A 17,633-nucleotide genomic window follows, 5' to 3' on the forward strand; every position below is an offset into this window, starting at 1 on the left:
TACAAGGCATTGGGCATTAGCAGTGTGATTATTCGTTTAGTCCTCATGCAGTTTTTGCAATTTGTCTACAAAATACTCATCAGAGGCGCTCGAAGCAAATAAGCTAAAAAAAATAACTCATTAGAGGATGCTATATTTTTTCAAATGTGAGTCTATATTGATATGTGTAAGTCTAAATGCATTTCTTTTAACAAACATCATTTTTTACTCATTGGTAGTGATTTATATGTATTATGGACACAATTTAAAATATCAATGTTTGAATTTTCATTTGGGAAAATTGTTACTTGAGAACATGTATAAGTTGTTTGCTTGCAAAAAAGGCAGCAGTGAAGTTAAAACAATAAAAAAAACATTCAGATAATTTAAGGATGTATTCTTCTGACTTTTCAGTCTCGTTCAGTCTCGTTGAAATCTCGTTCTTAAATTATTTCCAAAACATATGATAGAAGTGGAAAATATCAATGAACTTAAAAAATATTATAATCAAACAGAACTCTGTGAAAAAATTGTGTATTTACCATGAACGGTTTTTGAATAATCCAGTTTTCAAATTTTATGACCATTCAAGTCAGTATTTTTAGTCAAAATTTTGAGAAAATGGGTGAGGGATACAAAAAATGATTTTACAAGAATAATATACATCCCATCTCATTTTGGTCTTTACTCATTTCTTAGATATGTATTTTTTCAATCATTTATTACAAAAAAGTTGAATTAATATGCATTTTGTTCTTTAAAATGAGAAAAATCATAAAAATACAAAATTGGCAGTATGGTAAATTTTACACAAAAAAGCATTAAAATATGATAAAACTTTCTTATATTAACACCTACCTATAGTTTTTGTAAGTTAAATTTATTCAGATTGGTCCACTTCATCTTTATGGAAAGTATGAAAAAAAGTTTAATTGTGGAACTGTGATTTTTTCACGATAATAGCCCAAAAATAGGTAAAAATCGATGAAAAGTGAGAAAATCATCAAAATTGGGCATTTTCAAAGGGCCGTAGCAAAAAAAGAAGCACACCACCATATGATTTTTTCTTCACCAATTGTTTTGTGACAGTCTTACAAACCTAAAAATCAGGTTAAGAAAAAAAGTTTAATTCTAGAAATTTTTGGCTCCTCAGAGGTGTACATCCTTAATAAAACAAAAGATAGTAGAAACCACTAGATTATCCAAAATTATATGATTTAAAGAAAAAGTGAAATTTTCAAAGAAATATTTTAAATCCTAGCAATAACACACCGCATACAGGCATAACATATAAAACAACTGTTATTTCAATTTATAGCTGTTCAGGTCACAAGTTAACGTGTAAAATCATGAAAAACTGGTTTAAATTAATAAAACGTGATTGTTTTATTCCAATGACTAGGAATCTTAAATACATGAGAAAATGATGCAATATGATTGCAATTTTGGCTTTAAACAATTCATACGTAATGCTTACTTTTAATCAGTCGTTCTGGGATACATAACTTAAGCACGAACAAGATGTAAATGAACGTTGTTCTGATCCATGTGATCTTCAATTGTTGATGTATGCGATAGTCACTCATAAAAAGACAATCTATATGATTAATTACTAATATCAATTTAATAATAGCATGAACAATAGAAAACTTCTTATCAGCAATGCATATTTTATTGTCCAATTTAACACCATCTTGATTAAACCAACTGAATGACAATAGATTGCGTCAGTTTGCCATCTACCTTCTGATTTGTAAAATAGCAATAATATAAATTACATAGAATAACAGAGAATATATATGTATAAACAATTGCATTAAAAACTAGAGCATATATATAAAAAAAAAATAAACAAATAAACTATAAATTACAAAGTATACAGGAGGAGTGACCCTCAAGTTTATTTGTTTTCAATTTTCAGGGTAATTGATAGATTCCTGTTATGATTTTTTTCATTTATATATGTGTAGATGTTCGTTATGTATACATGATTTTCCTCTTTCTTATAAAAACTGATAATACATTTATATAGAATATGAATATGATAAAGTACATGTATTTGTATCTCCTGTCCATTGAAGTCTATGCTACGTATTTATGGTTATGTGTTTAGCTATAAACTGATTGTTCACGTGCGTAAGAGATATGTACGAAAATTCAAAACGGTAGTAACTAGTCAGATAGCAAAATCGAAAGCTTAAACCCATCAAACGAATGTATAGAACTGTTATATTATGGCCTTCTTACAGGCATGTTTGTGTTCACATAATATCAATAATAGAGGTATATATTTTTTTTTGTTGATATCTATATTGCGTGCATGATATCAGCCATAGTAGTGTTTAATGGTAAACAATAGTATCGAATGAATAACCGTCAGGCGTCAACTTAAAGCGTTATACTATTTTATGTTTTGATGCATTGCTATATTTGTTGTATATTGAAGACAACTTCTTTATTAAATCTTAACCCTGTCAATAAACTATCATACGGCATACGAATTTTAAATTATTAATAAAATTATACTGAAAAAGTCAATCTAAGAACCAATAGACTATTTAAATAAACAAATCATAGATTCCAGGTTTAATATTTTGTACATTCATATGTGATACATGATTATTTAAATTTGAGAACGGAAATGGGAAATGTGTCAAAGAAACAACAACCTGACCATAAATCAGACATTAGCCAAAGTCACTTATCGTATATCGCTTTTTTTCATAACGATGACATTTCGTTTCCGTACACCAGACTCATCAGTGAGTAAATAAAGCCAAATATAAAATGTTAGAAATCATACTTGCATAACCAAATCAGTAGCTGTATTCAACACATGACATTATTGCAAAATAATTCCACATTGCGTTGTGTGATATTTCAGTATTATACGTCCAATGATCAAAATGGAGAACGAGTAATTGCATATCACCTAATACAACTATACATCCTAAACCGTCTGTTGTTTCATATTTTCTAGAAATTTTCATATTTGATTTCTAATTTGGTATTTGTTGTGTTATCTGATGAGTGTTTTACAGGACTCTGAGTTATTCATGTTCAACCTATCATTTTGTTTTTAAATGTCCTGTTTCAAGTCGGGAAGTTGGCAGATGTTATCAAATAGTTAGTTCAACGATTAACAATTTTTCATAGACATATATGCAGAATTTGACAGAACCACGAAATTAAATGTCCACGAAAGCTTAAGTGTAATTATTGTTTCATCCACAAAAATTGGCACCCACGAGAATGAATTAGTCCACAGTAAGTACTTATAAATGTATGTATGTGTGTATGTATGTATGTTTGACCGCAGCCATTATGAGAGGATTGATGTTTTATTTGTGTCTATCTCCAAGAGTTTTTAAATCTAAAAACGTGTTTTATCTCCTGTTTGTATCAGATTGAAACCATGCAAAACAAATGTGTATAAGACCAAGAAATTAATAACAATTTGCAAACCACTAAGATACAACGATTTACTCAATAAAACTATCAATTGAAAATCATAAATTTTGCACACATATACCTAGCATGTTGTCGGTTCGTTTTTATAATGTGTTTTTATTGAGTGAGAAAACTTTATAAATATATCAGGGGTTATTTGAAGACATAAAGATTTATCAGTATAAAACCCTAATGGTATGCTGAAAACAGACGATATCAACACATGCCTGAAGAGAAGGAAGTTTTATAGAGCTTTTTTATAAATTGACCGTTGTGAAAATTATTCATTTCCAAGATTTACTATTTGCTGACAGATTTATGAATGCGACGTGTTGCTTTTATCAAAGTTTATCTATGTGATAATTGATAATTGAGTCATCAGCTAACAAAAGAAAAATATTAATAATATTTTTAAATACGATTATTGCAATTGTACTTACACAAAGTCCTCCTATTTTTGTGAATAATTATCAATGAAAGAAAAGCGTACAAAGCGTTGTAAAATTTATTTAGGAAATATAGCAGGTTTCGCTGTTTCATCTGGTCGCAGATTAACCTTTGAGACCTCTCATAGAAAACCATTTGTAAACTGTCAGATTTATGAATAGTCTCAAACAAATGTTATCAGCAGGCTACAATTTTGTTATTAGTTTATGCAACTTTAGATTGCATCTTGCTTTCCTACATTAACAGTCAACACGTTCGCTGAGATTCATCATTTATTGAACATTATCGAATGTAATATGAACTTAATTAAGGAGTTAAAAAATGTCTCAACTGAACACTTACAATTATGAAGATATCACAAAGAGCTTCATTCATTTCTAAAATCAATAATTCATAACCAATTACTAGTAACTATATATTCGCCAGATAATGCAATACACTTACTTACGTTTAGTAAAAAACAGATGATATCAAACTCTGTTGCAGACTACTTATCATCTTGATAATAGCATACACATTCCAATAGATATGTACATGGTCATAATATTATTCATATTTATCTAAATAACTTGGACCAAAAGTACTTTATTGTAAATATATAGATCCTACCATAGTATTGAATTACGATTGTGTTGTACAATTTGCTTCTTTAATGCTTTTTTATAACGTCACAATATGATATTCAGAAGAAAGCAATATTACGGTCGTAGGCGACTTAAAAGGATGTCACTTATTAACAAAACTAATAACAACAGTGGGACCTTTTATACTTTCAATACCAGTTTTAAAATAAAAATTAAAAAAATAATAATCAGTGTTACAACTGCAAAGCAAAGCAACGCAAAACAATACAATTACGTTAAAATCCGTGACATGTTCAATAAGGACATGTTTTATCACTATTAAATTATTTAAGTCAAGTGCTTTGTCAAAAGCAAGAGGATATTATCAATTGTTGCATCTTCATTTTATGGTTTCAATAAGTAGAATATTTAGTTATGAAAGCAGATATGTGATTCTCTATTCGTAGACTCGGATGATATGGAGGTTTTTATATGTATTAACGTCTCGTTAATGTTGAAAGCTCTAGGTTACCCACTCGTTGCCTTTATACTAAGTATTTCGGTTATCCACATATTGGTAGTGTACAATACTGTTACAATCAATTTAATCAATTGTTATTTCAAATAATTGCTTATTTCAATTTTTTTTCGTAAAACCAACTTCAGGAACCAATTTGGATAAAGCTCTGACAGCTGAATCTGATGACAAATGAATTCAATAAACAAATCTACTTATACCTAAGTGATAATGACATATGATTATCAACTCTTTTTTTATATCTAATTTAGATAGGGAAGACTCAGTTACGTACAAAATGTACGTCTATTATGTCGTTATAAAGCAGACACTTTTCAGGACACAATTAATGACAAAACATGTCAATAAGGGATTGATCAATCTCTGCTAATTCGTAAGGAATCCAACGTTACGATGTTAAGACTTTAAAATCTACTGTCATCGATATTAAACCTTTTGGAATAAGTGTTTATGCTGTTACGTTCTTTGCAAAATGTGTCGAACACGAAACAGTATTCCATATACATGTAATATGGTTATTTTCAATTTATTGACCGGACCGAAACATTCTGTTAGCTCTTACATAACCGGTTTCAATGTCTCGTTTTTTAGTTGGTGCCCTATTGTTATAACAGTGTCACCTGTTATACATATGACCGTTTTATTCTCGATTTATATAGGTTGTACAGGGTTACAATTTCGTCTGAAACCCTTACAGTAATTGGTTATTTATAAATGTCTTTACCTATAATGTCGGTTTGTTTTGTTCACAATTCGTTGTCAATATAATGCAATTTGATGCGACTCTCAGACAAATGCAAAGTTTAGCTAGCTAGAAAAAATCAAGGTTTAATTCACCATTGCCTACACCAGAACATCCCTTTATCACGTCAGGAACATGACCGTTTTGAGCCATTCGTGTTGATGTGTTTGAGCTTTTGATTTTGCTATTTGATTAGGCATTTTCCACTTTAAATTTTCCTCGGAAGTCAGTATTTGTGTGATTTTAATTTTTACTAAAATATATGTCAGCACACAGTTATATTACAGTTTTATCACCTACGTGAGGCCTTACAAGCTCATATGTGCTGTCAATTTTAACACAAGTAAGATTCAAGTCAATTTTATTGAAAAGGCAACATTATTTCGATCTTAACATGGTAATATTTTATCAGTTCTGTATACAAAACACAATATGATTAGATTCTTTCAGTGAGAAAATCATATTTACCTTATAAAATATGATGCTTGACCCTTACTTACAAACAGTTTACTTTGACTTTTCAGATGTTGTGCCGAAAGATTGTTACACATACAAATGCTACCACTCTTTAATAAAACACGGTGTATTGTTAATACAGAAATAAAGAATTCGTTTTGATGTTTTGACTTATATATCCTGCCTTTGAGCTTCAACTGTTTTAATCTTAATAAGCATCAATGATATCTTGATACACTTGTTTAACAACAGTAACCCGATAATAGAACTAATAATATTTTGATCCCTACCACTCAAAATCTTATTGATTATACTAATCGTATGTATCGTCTAGTCTAAATGTAGATCGGTTGTTTTAAGTTGAAACGTAGATATTCATATGGTGTTGAAAAACTAGTGAAACAAATGTGTAGGACATAAATAAAAAATAGCAAAGAACTACACACAAGTCATGTTTTCTCTTGCTGTTTATGACGTCATTACACTAAATCCATTGGATTTTGGATGTGCACGGATTGATAGTAATGGGTAAGATGCATGATTTTTTTTATTGCTGTCAGATAACTGCGAGTACTTTCAGATATGTTCCTAGTGTCGGTTTTTTTGTCGAGATGAACAATTACATGGCCACGTTCACTTGTATTTTGTCCATCTGATGAGTTAAGCCTTTTTCAACTGATTTTTATAGTTAGTTCTTATGTTTTACTATTATACCACGTTCCCAGGTTAGGGGGATGGTTGGGATCCCGCTAACATGTTCAACCCCGCCACATGTTTTAAGTATGTGCCTGTCCCAAGTCAGAAGCCTGTAATTCAGTGGTTGTCGTTTGTTTATGTGTTACATTTTTGTTTTTCGTTCATTTTTTATATAAACAAGGCCATTAGTTTTTCTCGTTTGAATTATTTTACATTGTGTTATCGGGCCTTTTATAGCTGACTATGTGGTATGTACTTTGGTCATTGTTAAAGGCCGTACGGTGACCTATATTTGTTAATGTCTGTGTCGTTTTGGTCTCTTGTCGACAGTTGGCTCATTGTCAATCATACCACATCTTCTTTTTCATATGATGACAAATATATGAAACACATTATATCCTGATAGAGTCTTTGGGCCTATATTAATAAGTTTAAATGTATACATGTTCTAACCTTAAATATGGAAAATACTTTTTTTAAGTGTGCTATTTATGTGGGAAATTCATTTTGTTATTGATGGAATTATTATATTCTCAATCATTTCTTATAAACATTACTTGTCATTTGCCATAGTAAGTTTCACATGGACTATAGTTTAATTTTCTAGAGTGTCCACTGTTTACTAATATAACTTGCACTAAGGTAATTGAGCATGTCCTTTTCTCAATTCTGAAATATAGAAACAGACTTATATATCCTGTTTTTAAAGTCTATATCTTTTTTCTTAATGAATATCAATGATAGTGCCCTGGTTTGTAATGTAACAATAGTATGACAAACGTGTAACATGTGTTACCTGATATTAATCCTAATGTTGATTATTGTAGCTCAGCTGTTGTAAATGAACGTATTATAGGTTACCAGTATGCGTATGGTATTGAAAATAAAGTTAAATTTATAATCAAAGACGTCAAAAACAATATCGCAAGCAAAGAGTTAAAAAAAAGAAAAATAATCGACAGAAATGTCTTTATCTTTATCAGTTGTGATAACACAATTTATAAAAGAGTAATATTGAACAATGATGCAATTTGTAATTCAACAATAACAAATAAACCAAAACAAATCTTCTATTTAAATGTCATTCATGATGTATTGTTTTAAATTGTATAGATTATAGGGCTTTTTGTACATAGAATTTATATTTTGTTGAGATGATGATTTCTGCTTCTTTGTTATACAGTTATAGCCTATCAATGGGTTCAATATAATAATAAAGAAGTATATTGACCTTTGACGAAGTCTGATGTCAATTTGTTTCTATGTGTCGATATATCCTGTATTGACCTCATCCAAAGATTTTATTTATTATATTATTTTTTTTTTAATTCGTATCAAAATCGTCAAAACATTATATTATCTATTAAAAATCATTTAATTTTATTAAAATTTAAAAATTTGAGAAAAACGAACTTTTATGTGTTTAATTGTCTATTCACTGAAAATACCAAGTTAACCGTTCATTTATTTTATTCTAGTTTTGAATGCTGTTCTTTAATGACGTACATAAAAGAAAAAATACATTAAAGTATGAGTTAATCCTTAGAACAAGACATGGTCAATTATTGATACGTGATCAAAGAATGATTGTAACTGCTGTTTCATTGCATGTTATAATATCATGTGTCTGCACCGTTGCATGTGAATATGTCATGTGTCTGCACCGTTGCATGTGAATATGTCATGTGCCTGCACCATTGCATGTGAATATGTCATGATTTCAAAAACAGGAAAAAACAATACTGTTTATAACCATGATATTTTTAATCTGCATTTATTGTTCTGAATATTTCTCTTGTATGTTTTATTATTTATTTCAGTATCTCTTTTTCGCAAACGTTGGCATAGAAGTTAACAACTATAACTCACCGTATGGCCTTCAAATTAAAAAGGCTCAACCATGTTTGCAAACATTATTAGCAGATGACAAACTGCATTGAAGGCGCTATTTCTTTGCTTTCCCTTTATTTGTTTTGGTAAATGCATGGATTGTTTGTTATAGATGGATACTTATCAGTATCACGGATGTATGTGTGCAGTGCGAAGTGTATGCTTTAAACAAGGAGTATCACAAACATAACTATATTACATGCGTGGCTGTTTCATGTTTGGTTGTTTGATGGCTTTTAAAGATAAATCATATTCTTTATCAAATCAAAGCAGCAACATGATTTTAGCAATTGAGTATTTGCATATGATCCATTTCATTGTTCGTCTAATAACAATATTCTTTTCACAGAAAATTTTCATAATTTGTTATCAATAATTTTATTCATTGAAAAAGCTGTAGTGAACAATGAACTGTATTGTCCATTATTTTCAATATTTCAAGCGACCCACGACTGTGGAGTTGATCCTGGAGAATTAGGGAGAGGACATTTGTGAAAATTTTGGTAAACTTTACTTCTATAAGTAAATAACATTTTGAGTTCTTCCCTGAAGTAGGCACCTGTTATACTATACAGGAAAAAATTAATGCAATAGTTCATGAAAAATATTGTCTTTGTAAAAATCAATAAGTTTTGATTGGTTGGTACGAATACACTATCTACCATTTGCATCGAACTCATTTGCAGTGAATGTTTGAACCATATAATGGCATATGGTGTATTGAACGCGATGAAGCAGAACGATATAGTAATTAAGATTATTGTGAATTCCAATCGTATTATGCTTTCTTCTGTTATGATCTTCACCTGCCTGTGTCTTTTATTCCGAATAATCAACTTCCGAATGATCAGAGTATTCAGTATTGTTATGACTAGGAATGGTAGAAAAGTAATACACACTACGAAAATACAGTCATAGATAAAAGACAGGTTTTTGTGTTCTGGTCTTCTTGTACACGACGGAACATTATTTGGCCCCACATCAAGCACTTCGCTCAGCCATGGTCGGATTGAAGCTATCACAAAAGAAATTATAACAGTAAAGAAAACAATTCTTTTAGAGGAACGTAGATTACATACGTCTTTCCGTTTTAATGGGTGACACACTCCGACATATCTCTCTAATGTGAAGCATGCTACCAGCCAAGCCGAAAGGAAACGGAAAGAATACGACATGAACAAAATTATCTGACAAACTCCATTACTTTCCAAAAACGGTGCTGTTACCTGTCCAGAACCGACTGGTATTCCTTTTTTGATCCACTCAACAAGGACATAGAATATCAAAGCCATGATATCAGCTGTTGATAGTGCAGCGAGGTATACGCTTGCGGATAACTTCCTCATGTTTTTAGTGAGAAACACTAATAAAGAAATTGCATTCCCGGTTATTCCTACTGCAAATATTACGGGGGTAACATATGTGAATACATCTGATCCAATTGACCTCTGGCCGGAGCCTTGGTTGCTGGTCCAATGGTCATCACATGTTAGGTTTGATCCATTTCCACATGACAAATATTCGGATTGGTTGATCTGAAATATAAAAAAACACTAAGTTATTATTATAATTTGTTGTTTATATTGATGAACGATATGTCTGATTAAATCATTTAACATTGAGAATTTAATTTTGTTTTAATTCACAACCAAAACAGATAACAATTGACAGAGAAGAGATGAAGAGTAGAAAATACTGAATTCAAGCACCACTCATAAAACCCTTATTCAGAACAGATAACCAGTAGATACCAGTAATGATATTTTGTATTGGCACCAGACGCATGTGTTGTCGACAAAAGACTCACCGGTGACGTACTAATAAAAAAAGGTTAAAAAGGCCAAAAACGAACGAAGTTGAGGAGCATTTTTCCATCAGACATAGCTTAGGTTACAGACAATCAGAAAGAAAATCAAAGTAAAATACGACTGAATTTCAAACCAGAAGCGTTTATTCATGGACCTCATACAGAACACAAAATAAAGATATTACATGTACGCAGTGCATTATATACATGATATGGGTTAATGCAATAGACATGTCTATATATGATTTAAATTCATTGATTGTGTGTAATGAACGATGCACGCATTGCATGAGAAGACTATCTTATCCAGAGGTAGCCTCACGCAGTTAAGTGTTGATTTTAATCAATTTTTTTCTTCTCGTGGCCTGTATTGTCAAACTATACTGGTACTGCATATTTGAAAATTTAAATACAGTTGGTCTTTGTCTCTTGTTCATTTTTATAGAACTTCATATTCAACATTTATGTAATCTATTGTCAATTGTAATCTGCAACATCATTACATCACAAAGTTCAAATTAATTCAAAATAACTTCATAAGTGTAAATGATCTGTCAACATGATAATTCATATCACAATTACTAAATATATGTTCAAATACTACCGCCACTAAATGAATTATAAGCAGCATGATATTTTAGAGATAAAAAACGGATGTTCCGCCGATTCAACTCAGATAGTAGAATTACATAGACGACTGGTATTACGCAAGGAGATATAAACAGAACTGAAATTGAACATAGTGACATGTTCTCATTTATAAGTAAAAAGATTAAGATACTTATTTTTTATCAGACATTTCAATTTTCTTATTACGCTTTAAATGGGTGTTATCTAAATGTCTGTAACATAAAAATGATACCTTAATATGAAGAATGGAATAATATTGATGCTAACTATTCAGAGTCGCAATGACGTGAATGTATGCAACTAATGGTCCCCACGATTATCAATATTGAGCGTTAACCAATTAAAACATAAAACAAAAGGTTCTGAGTTATGATAAAGAAAATGTAGAAAAGAAAAAAAAATGTGATAAACAAAATAAACGATCAACCATTGAACCCTTGGATTTCAACTTTGTTAATTTAATAAATGCCTTTCAAGTCAGCCTGAGTACATGTTTGTTAACTTGTCATATGACATAATCCATGTTATTTTAAGATCAAATATTGCCAACTTGATGTTTAAAAGTAAACAAAAGAACTAAGCACATAACACAGGTTGATATTTTGTCAGGGAATGTGAGTAATAATAGACGTATGGAAACAAATATATATACAGCTGGACGCTAATATTAAGTAATAAAAAGAATGAAAAACACATGTAATCTGTTTGATTATATTCAATAATAAAATATACGCATAGTTTAACCGTTTAATTTTTTTTTAAATGTTACAGCTGTATCTTCCTCATGATGTGGTCGATAACAAAACCACAAGCCTTGATGAGCTTCCTCATGATGTGGTCGACACCAAATATCACAAGCATTGATGATAGAAAAAAAAAGTTTAGTTATAAATTGCTTATCTACAGTAAACGCAGTAAAGAGCGGCGTTTTGAATTGTTTTAGGTAGACAGATCAATATTAAAGTGTATTCTAATTTGAAGACAATGTCAAGTCAAATTCTATTTATTCCTTTTGAAGATTTAAAAAATAATAAAAAATCGAAACTATAGGAGTCATTTCGTTGTGATTTGAATTTAAACGTGTATATAATGTACCTCTATTCTTTCTCAAAATATCAACTAATATTTCAATTTAGCTGTATTTAAGTTTAGCGGATTGTTGGTGTCGGCCTGACAATTCCCATACTCTTTAAACTTTACATATTGCATTTTTTTTTTAAATTTGTAATAAAAGTTTAAAAAATAATATCAAAAGATGTTTGTCGGTTTGATCATTATTACGTTTTCTGAAATTAATCCTGCTGTGCATGTTTTTCATGTAAATGGGTAGTTTATGGCTGTATTATAGAATTGATTTTCAAATATCTTTTGCATTTCATTCATTAAATATAATGAAACTGGCATTAACTACTGCCTTAATCCATGATTGAGGCTTAAATTCGAATCAAAAGCACATTTTGACATTGATCTCTACTGATGCATATTAACATCACACATAGCCAGTCTTGTTGCAACATATAAGTTCAAATTAATTATAAGTTTAGTTTTTACTTCATTACAAAGAAATTTGATAGTCTTCCTTCACAGATGATGATATTTATTATCTAGTGGTTCAATAATGATGTTCCATACTGTGATATGTATGTTTTGTTTTATTTTTTTGTGGTGATTTTTGTTTTGAAAGTAATCGCTTAACTAATACGGATTTTTTGTGTTATTAAAATTTGCTGTTACAAAATATTAGAAATTATTATAAATTAAGGAATGTATCTCCCTCATGCAAAGCTCTGATTCCTTTCACGGATTTGGCTATACATTTTGGACTTTTTGGATTGTAGCTCCTCATCTTTTATATAAGCTTTGGATTTCAAATATTTTGGCCACGAGCATCACTGAAGAGACATTATTTGTCGAAATGCGCATCTGGTGCAAGAAAATTGGTATCGTTTATTTTATTTTTTTTATTATCTAGTATCATACGATTAAAAAGCAATACAATTGAACCAAAATTATCCCTTAACTCAATATGTATACTCTAAAAGACTTAAATTAATGACTCTTAACAATAATATGTATTTCTAAAATTAACATGTTTAGGTCAACCTGACACTAAATCGTCAAAATGCGTAATAAAAACCAAAACAATTAACAAAATTTCAACAGGGTGCAATTGTGCCGCAGAAAGGTTGTTGACTTTTTACGTTTTTTTTTTACATATTAAGTGATCCTCAGGACAAACACGTACGACAATTTGTCAATATATTTTGCGTTGAACTTTACTATTTACAGTCAAAAAGAAGAACATGAATTCTGGGCATATTCACACTATTTCTGCCTTTACTATACCTAAAGGACTATGCTGAATACGTCAGTATTGCAATATAACACGAAGAACACTCAAATATTGTTTAAACATATTGCCTTTAACGTAAGAATGCTTGGTTATACTATTACCTAAAATATAAGTGTGCACATAACATATATATCAAAATAAAATATAGTAATTGCGTAAAATACTCATAACCTTTTTTTGTACAAGTCACATTCAACCAAACATGTTAGTATTATACCAGCACGTTCTTTGTTGTGTTTCAATACTGGCCATTCATTAATAACGACCCCAATTTATTACCTATAAAATGCAAAACTCTCTGCAGTTTTTAATTGCCAATAACCTATCTGCTTTTAATATATAAAAGACACGTACTATTTATTTTTACATATATAACATATTAATTGTTTGAACAACTCCTTACCTTTATATCATTTATGAAGTCATTTAGAAAATCACGAATATAAGTATCTCCGACATCCATCTTTTGTTTCGAATTATCATTCGAGAGAGTTACAAATAGGTTTAGCTAATTTTGTCTTATTCACTGGTATTTCTAAAAAATATCTAAGATATTGCTTAGTTCCATATTCCCATTAATATGACTATTAGTATTAAATATTCCATATATTTTCACATTTAAATCCATCAAAAGATATAACTCAGATATTTCATAGTTCCATTAGTTTCCTTATCTTTTCTGTACCACAAATAAGAATACTCCTTTAATTGTACCATGGAATAAAATTTGATAAAACAACATTAAATAAATGTTATAATTATTCGAAATCTAATTTCAAAGGCTCGGTATCTTTGATAAAAGACTATGATTTCAATTAATTAAAGGCCAATACTGTTAAAATATATGTAGTACTCAGATCAATGATCGACAAGACGCTTCACATCTCTTATAAAGAAAATAGTTAATCAATATAAATTTATGTAATCTGCCTCCGCTAAAATCGACATCTGTTTTATTAAATGATGCATAACAATTATTTACTACAAAGTTGCATATCGTACAACTCACAATGTCTTTGTATATCAAAAGGTTCAATATTACATTTATTAAATCTATGATAATTATATATAATTAATTTTGATCTTTAAAGAGGGCATATACGTTGCGTGCTAGTTTTGTGTTTGTGTTTGTATTTGTCTTTTTCATTTAGTTTTCCGCCTTTTTCCTTTCTTTCCTTTTTCTTTTTAGATTTCTCAATCAATTTTTCTGTGGAAAACATTAACTTATAAAACATGTAAAAGGCTATTTATTTGACCAATTTCAGTAAATATTTAGATATTTAAATATGATTTTGTACATTTGATATGCTAACTTTTTCTTACATATATATGCGTAAATGTTTTTTGTTTAGTATTTTATCAAAACAGTGTTCATTTGATAATAATTCGAGAATATATGCTTGATCAGAATTTGAACTCTGACCAATGCGACAAGATTATAAGTGAACGATCTAAAAACTCTAAATAATCTTTCCGCATGATAATACGTGTTAATAGAAAGAACTGCTCAAATGTCACTAACAATGGATTAATCATAATCAGCTTATGGACTGGGAAATGCTATTCAATAATATCATTTATATTGGAATTGCATTGACTGCTTTTATGCATCAGAGATATGACAATAATTGCTACTGCACATTGTGGTATAATTGTGGTGACATATTGTCTGATTATTGAGGAAAGAGAAAAAAATCCTTAAGTATTTTCTTAATTAGGAAATATCATGCTTCCAGTTATAAATTCAAATTGCAATTAAATAATGCACAATATCTTATAGCCTTTTAAAATGATAAGAATACGTTTTATATAAAGAATACAAAGATGTATTTATAGTCGCAATGCCGTATCACCAAATATAAGGAATTTTATGAACATGAACAATAAATTCCAAATAATCAACCTGTTGCTTTTTTTGTTCAAATGTTAAATAAAAAACTACAAATTCTGATTCAAACTGTTTAATATTTTCAAAGGTAACATAACTGACAAAACATGTATTTATAATCAACTATTTAAAAAATCTGAACGAATGGTATATGATGCTGTGTTACAACAAAATACTACAAATGCAAGTCATCATGTCATTTGTGTCGCCCTCATAATATATTTTAACCAAACACTATGTTACACATTCAATAGTAGTTGTTTCTCTATTAAAAACGTATGGTACACACATGTGTATGTTATAATCGATTAAAGCCCAAGAATTAATTGTATCTAACAATTTAAAAGAGGACAGACTTACAGATACATTTGTAAAGGATTCATTTTATACAGACAATATGCCAATTATAACAACATGAACAAGCCATGGTTTAAGAAATACGAAAAACCAAATCTTGACTTGATATATAATTTTTTTTAATTTCATCTGTCAAATAAACACATTTATTTTATCATATTAATTTAAGAAATAATTTTATGTTTTGTTACTTTGAAATTAGAACATTCATGTTTTGGCATTCTCAAATCGGGACGAGCAAAAAAGACACACATTGTTAACAACAGCATGCTGATTTGAATGCCTTTAGAAACAATGTCTCCAATATATCACCATACTCGTCTTAACTGTATATAGAAAAGTAGATGTGTTTTGTTAATAATGGCAATAAGTGGTTGCCTGACAAAAGTATATAGTATCTCTGCCCACGAGTATTCTCACATGTCGTGTTTTATGGTACGAGAATAAGTGAGAGCATATCGTAAATCTATGAAATGCATCTTTGCATTATTTCATCAAATACGTAGAGATGTTGTAGGCCTAATTCATTTTACCAAACCATATAAATAATTACAAAAAATATCTGTGAGATGTACTTATAGTTGTCAACGTTATTGCTATGGGTCAATCGATTTTACTTGTTCATTACTTACAAACATTACATAAATTTCAACCAGAGAAAAATACAAAGCGAATTAAAAATTGTATTAATTTGTTTTCTTCCAACTTAATATCTATCACAATAGGTTGAGCCATGACACTTTTTGTCTATCAAATATAACCCGTGAAATCAACACAAGAGATAATTGCGTAAAAGAGAAGCGAAAACAACCTCTTATTCGAAAAAAAGTTAACAATGGAATGAAAAAAACTGCACAATCGACCAAAAGACGAACAATAGTCTTCTTATGAATAAAAAGACGGAGAAATATGAACTATATAATACACATTTGAGATGTGAGCTATTCCTTGAGCGGATGGAGGTCCTCTCTTAGATGTTGAAATCGTCGTGTTACACTTATGAATATCTAGTGTAGTAATTTGTCTCATTTGCAAAATCATACTATTTTTTAAGACACTTTTTAATATTTTATCTCACTTACAATTTTCAGCACTTCAAGTTTTGTTTAGTTCTCTAGGACATTATTTTGTTTTTCCAAACGTTGATTTTTTTGTAACCAGTAACTGGCAATATACATGATAGTTCATGTGTTTACAACATGTTTAGTAGACTATGTTTGTTCTTTGTCAAAGAAGTATTTAGATAAGGACACCATACGTCATCAGTCATCATGATCACCCAAAAAGTTATAAAAATGAAACGTATATTTGAATTCGAAATACGAAGGTCCTTTTGAGAAAGAAAAAAAAGTTGTTTTTGGCTGATTATATTTGATTATTATAATTGTTATATATCAAAAACCTAAAAACTCGTATATAGATAGTTAGACGATCTAGGTGTATTTTTCAAACGCACCGTATGAGTCTAATCGTGACGAAACTTGCATATGTCCTCCCTGTAACATAGTGTATCTTTTGTAATTTCCTGAGTATTTGAATATGACGTAAAATATAAAATTGAAATGTTTAGTCTTACATCGTTTATACTCAACGACATATACTCCTACTGTTTTGCTAAATTGGAGATCGCAGTCACTACTTTTTATTATTAATTATATATGTATGAACAAGATAAACAATTATTGATAGGGTTCAAACTTTCCACTTCAAAAGTAATTATTTGCTGTTAAATTGATTATTCACCCTGTGCTACTTTAATAGAATTACATAGATATAATTAGAAATTATAGTTAGTATTTTCCGATTCAATTATAGGAGTTGAAATATATATGATGCT

At 29.7% G+C, this 17,633-nt stretch overlaps 1 protein-coding gene across 1 annotated transcript; it reads right to left on the reverse strand.

The window, feature by feature from the left end:
• Positions 1-9,198: 9,198 nt before the first annotated feature.
• On the reverse strand, positions 9,199-14,014 carry LOC134691614 (FMRFamide receptor-like). The gene is made up of 2 exons (XM_063552182.1): positions 13,955-14,014; positions 9,199-10,296 (listed from the first exon to the last, which is right to left on the reverse strand). The coding sequence occupies exons 1-2, from the start codon at positions 14,012-14,014 to the stop codon at positions 9,199-9,201; spliced, it is 1,158 nt and encodes a 385-aa protein (XP_063408252.1).
• Positions 14,015-17,633: the final 3,619 nt, after the last annotated feature.

This window comes from Mytilus trossulus, chromosome 11 (assembly GCF_036588685.1).
Source record: "Mytilus trossulus isolate FHL-02 chromosome 11, PNRI_Mtr1.1.1.hap1, whole genome shotgun sequence".
Taxonomy (NCBI): domain Eukaryota; kingdom Metazoa; phylum Mollusca; class Bivalvia; order Mytilida; family Mytilidae; genus Mytilus; species Mytilus trossulus.

What these genes read in the sequence shown, in the direction of transcription:
- LOC134691614 (XM_063552182.1), bottom strand. Translation starts at nt 14,014, where the DNA reads ATGGATGTCGGAGATACTTATATTCGTGATTTTCTAAATGACTTCATA. An exon ending in ACTTCATAAATGATATAAAG is followed by an intron (nt 10,297 to 13,954) that starts GTAAGGAGTTGT and finishes TTTATATTTCAG; the next exon opens with ATCAACCAATCCGAATATTT.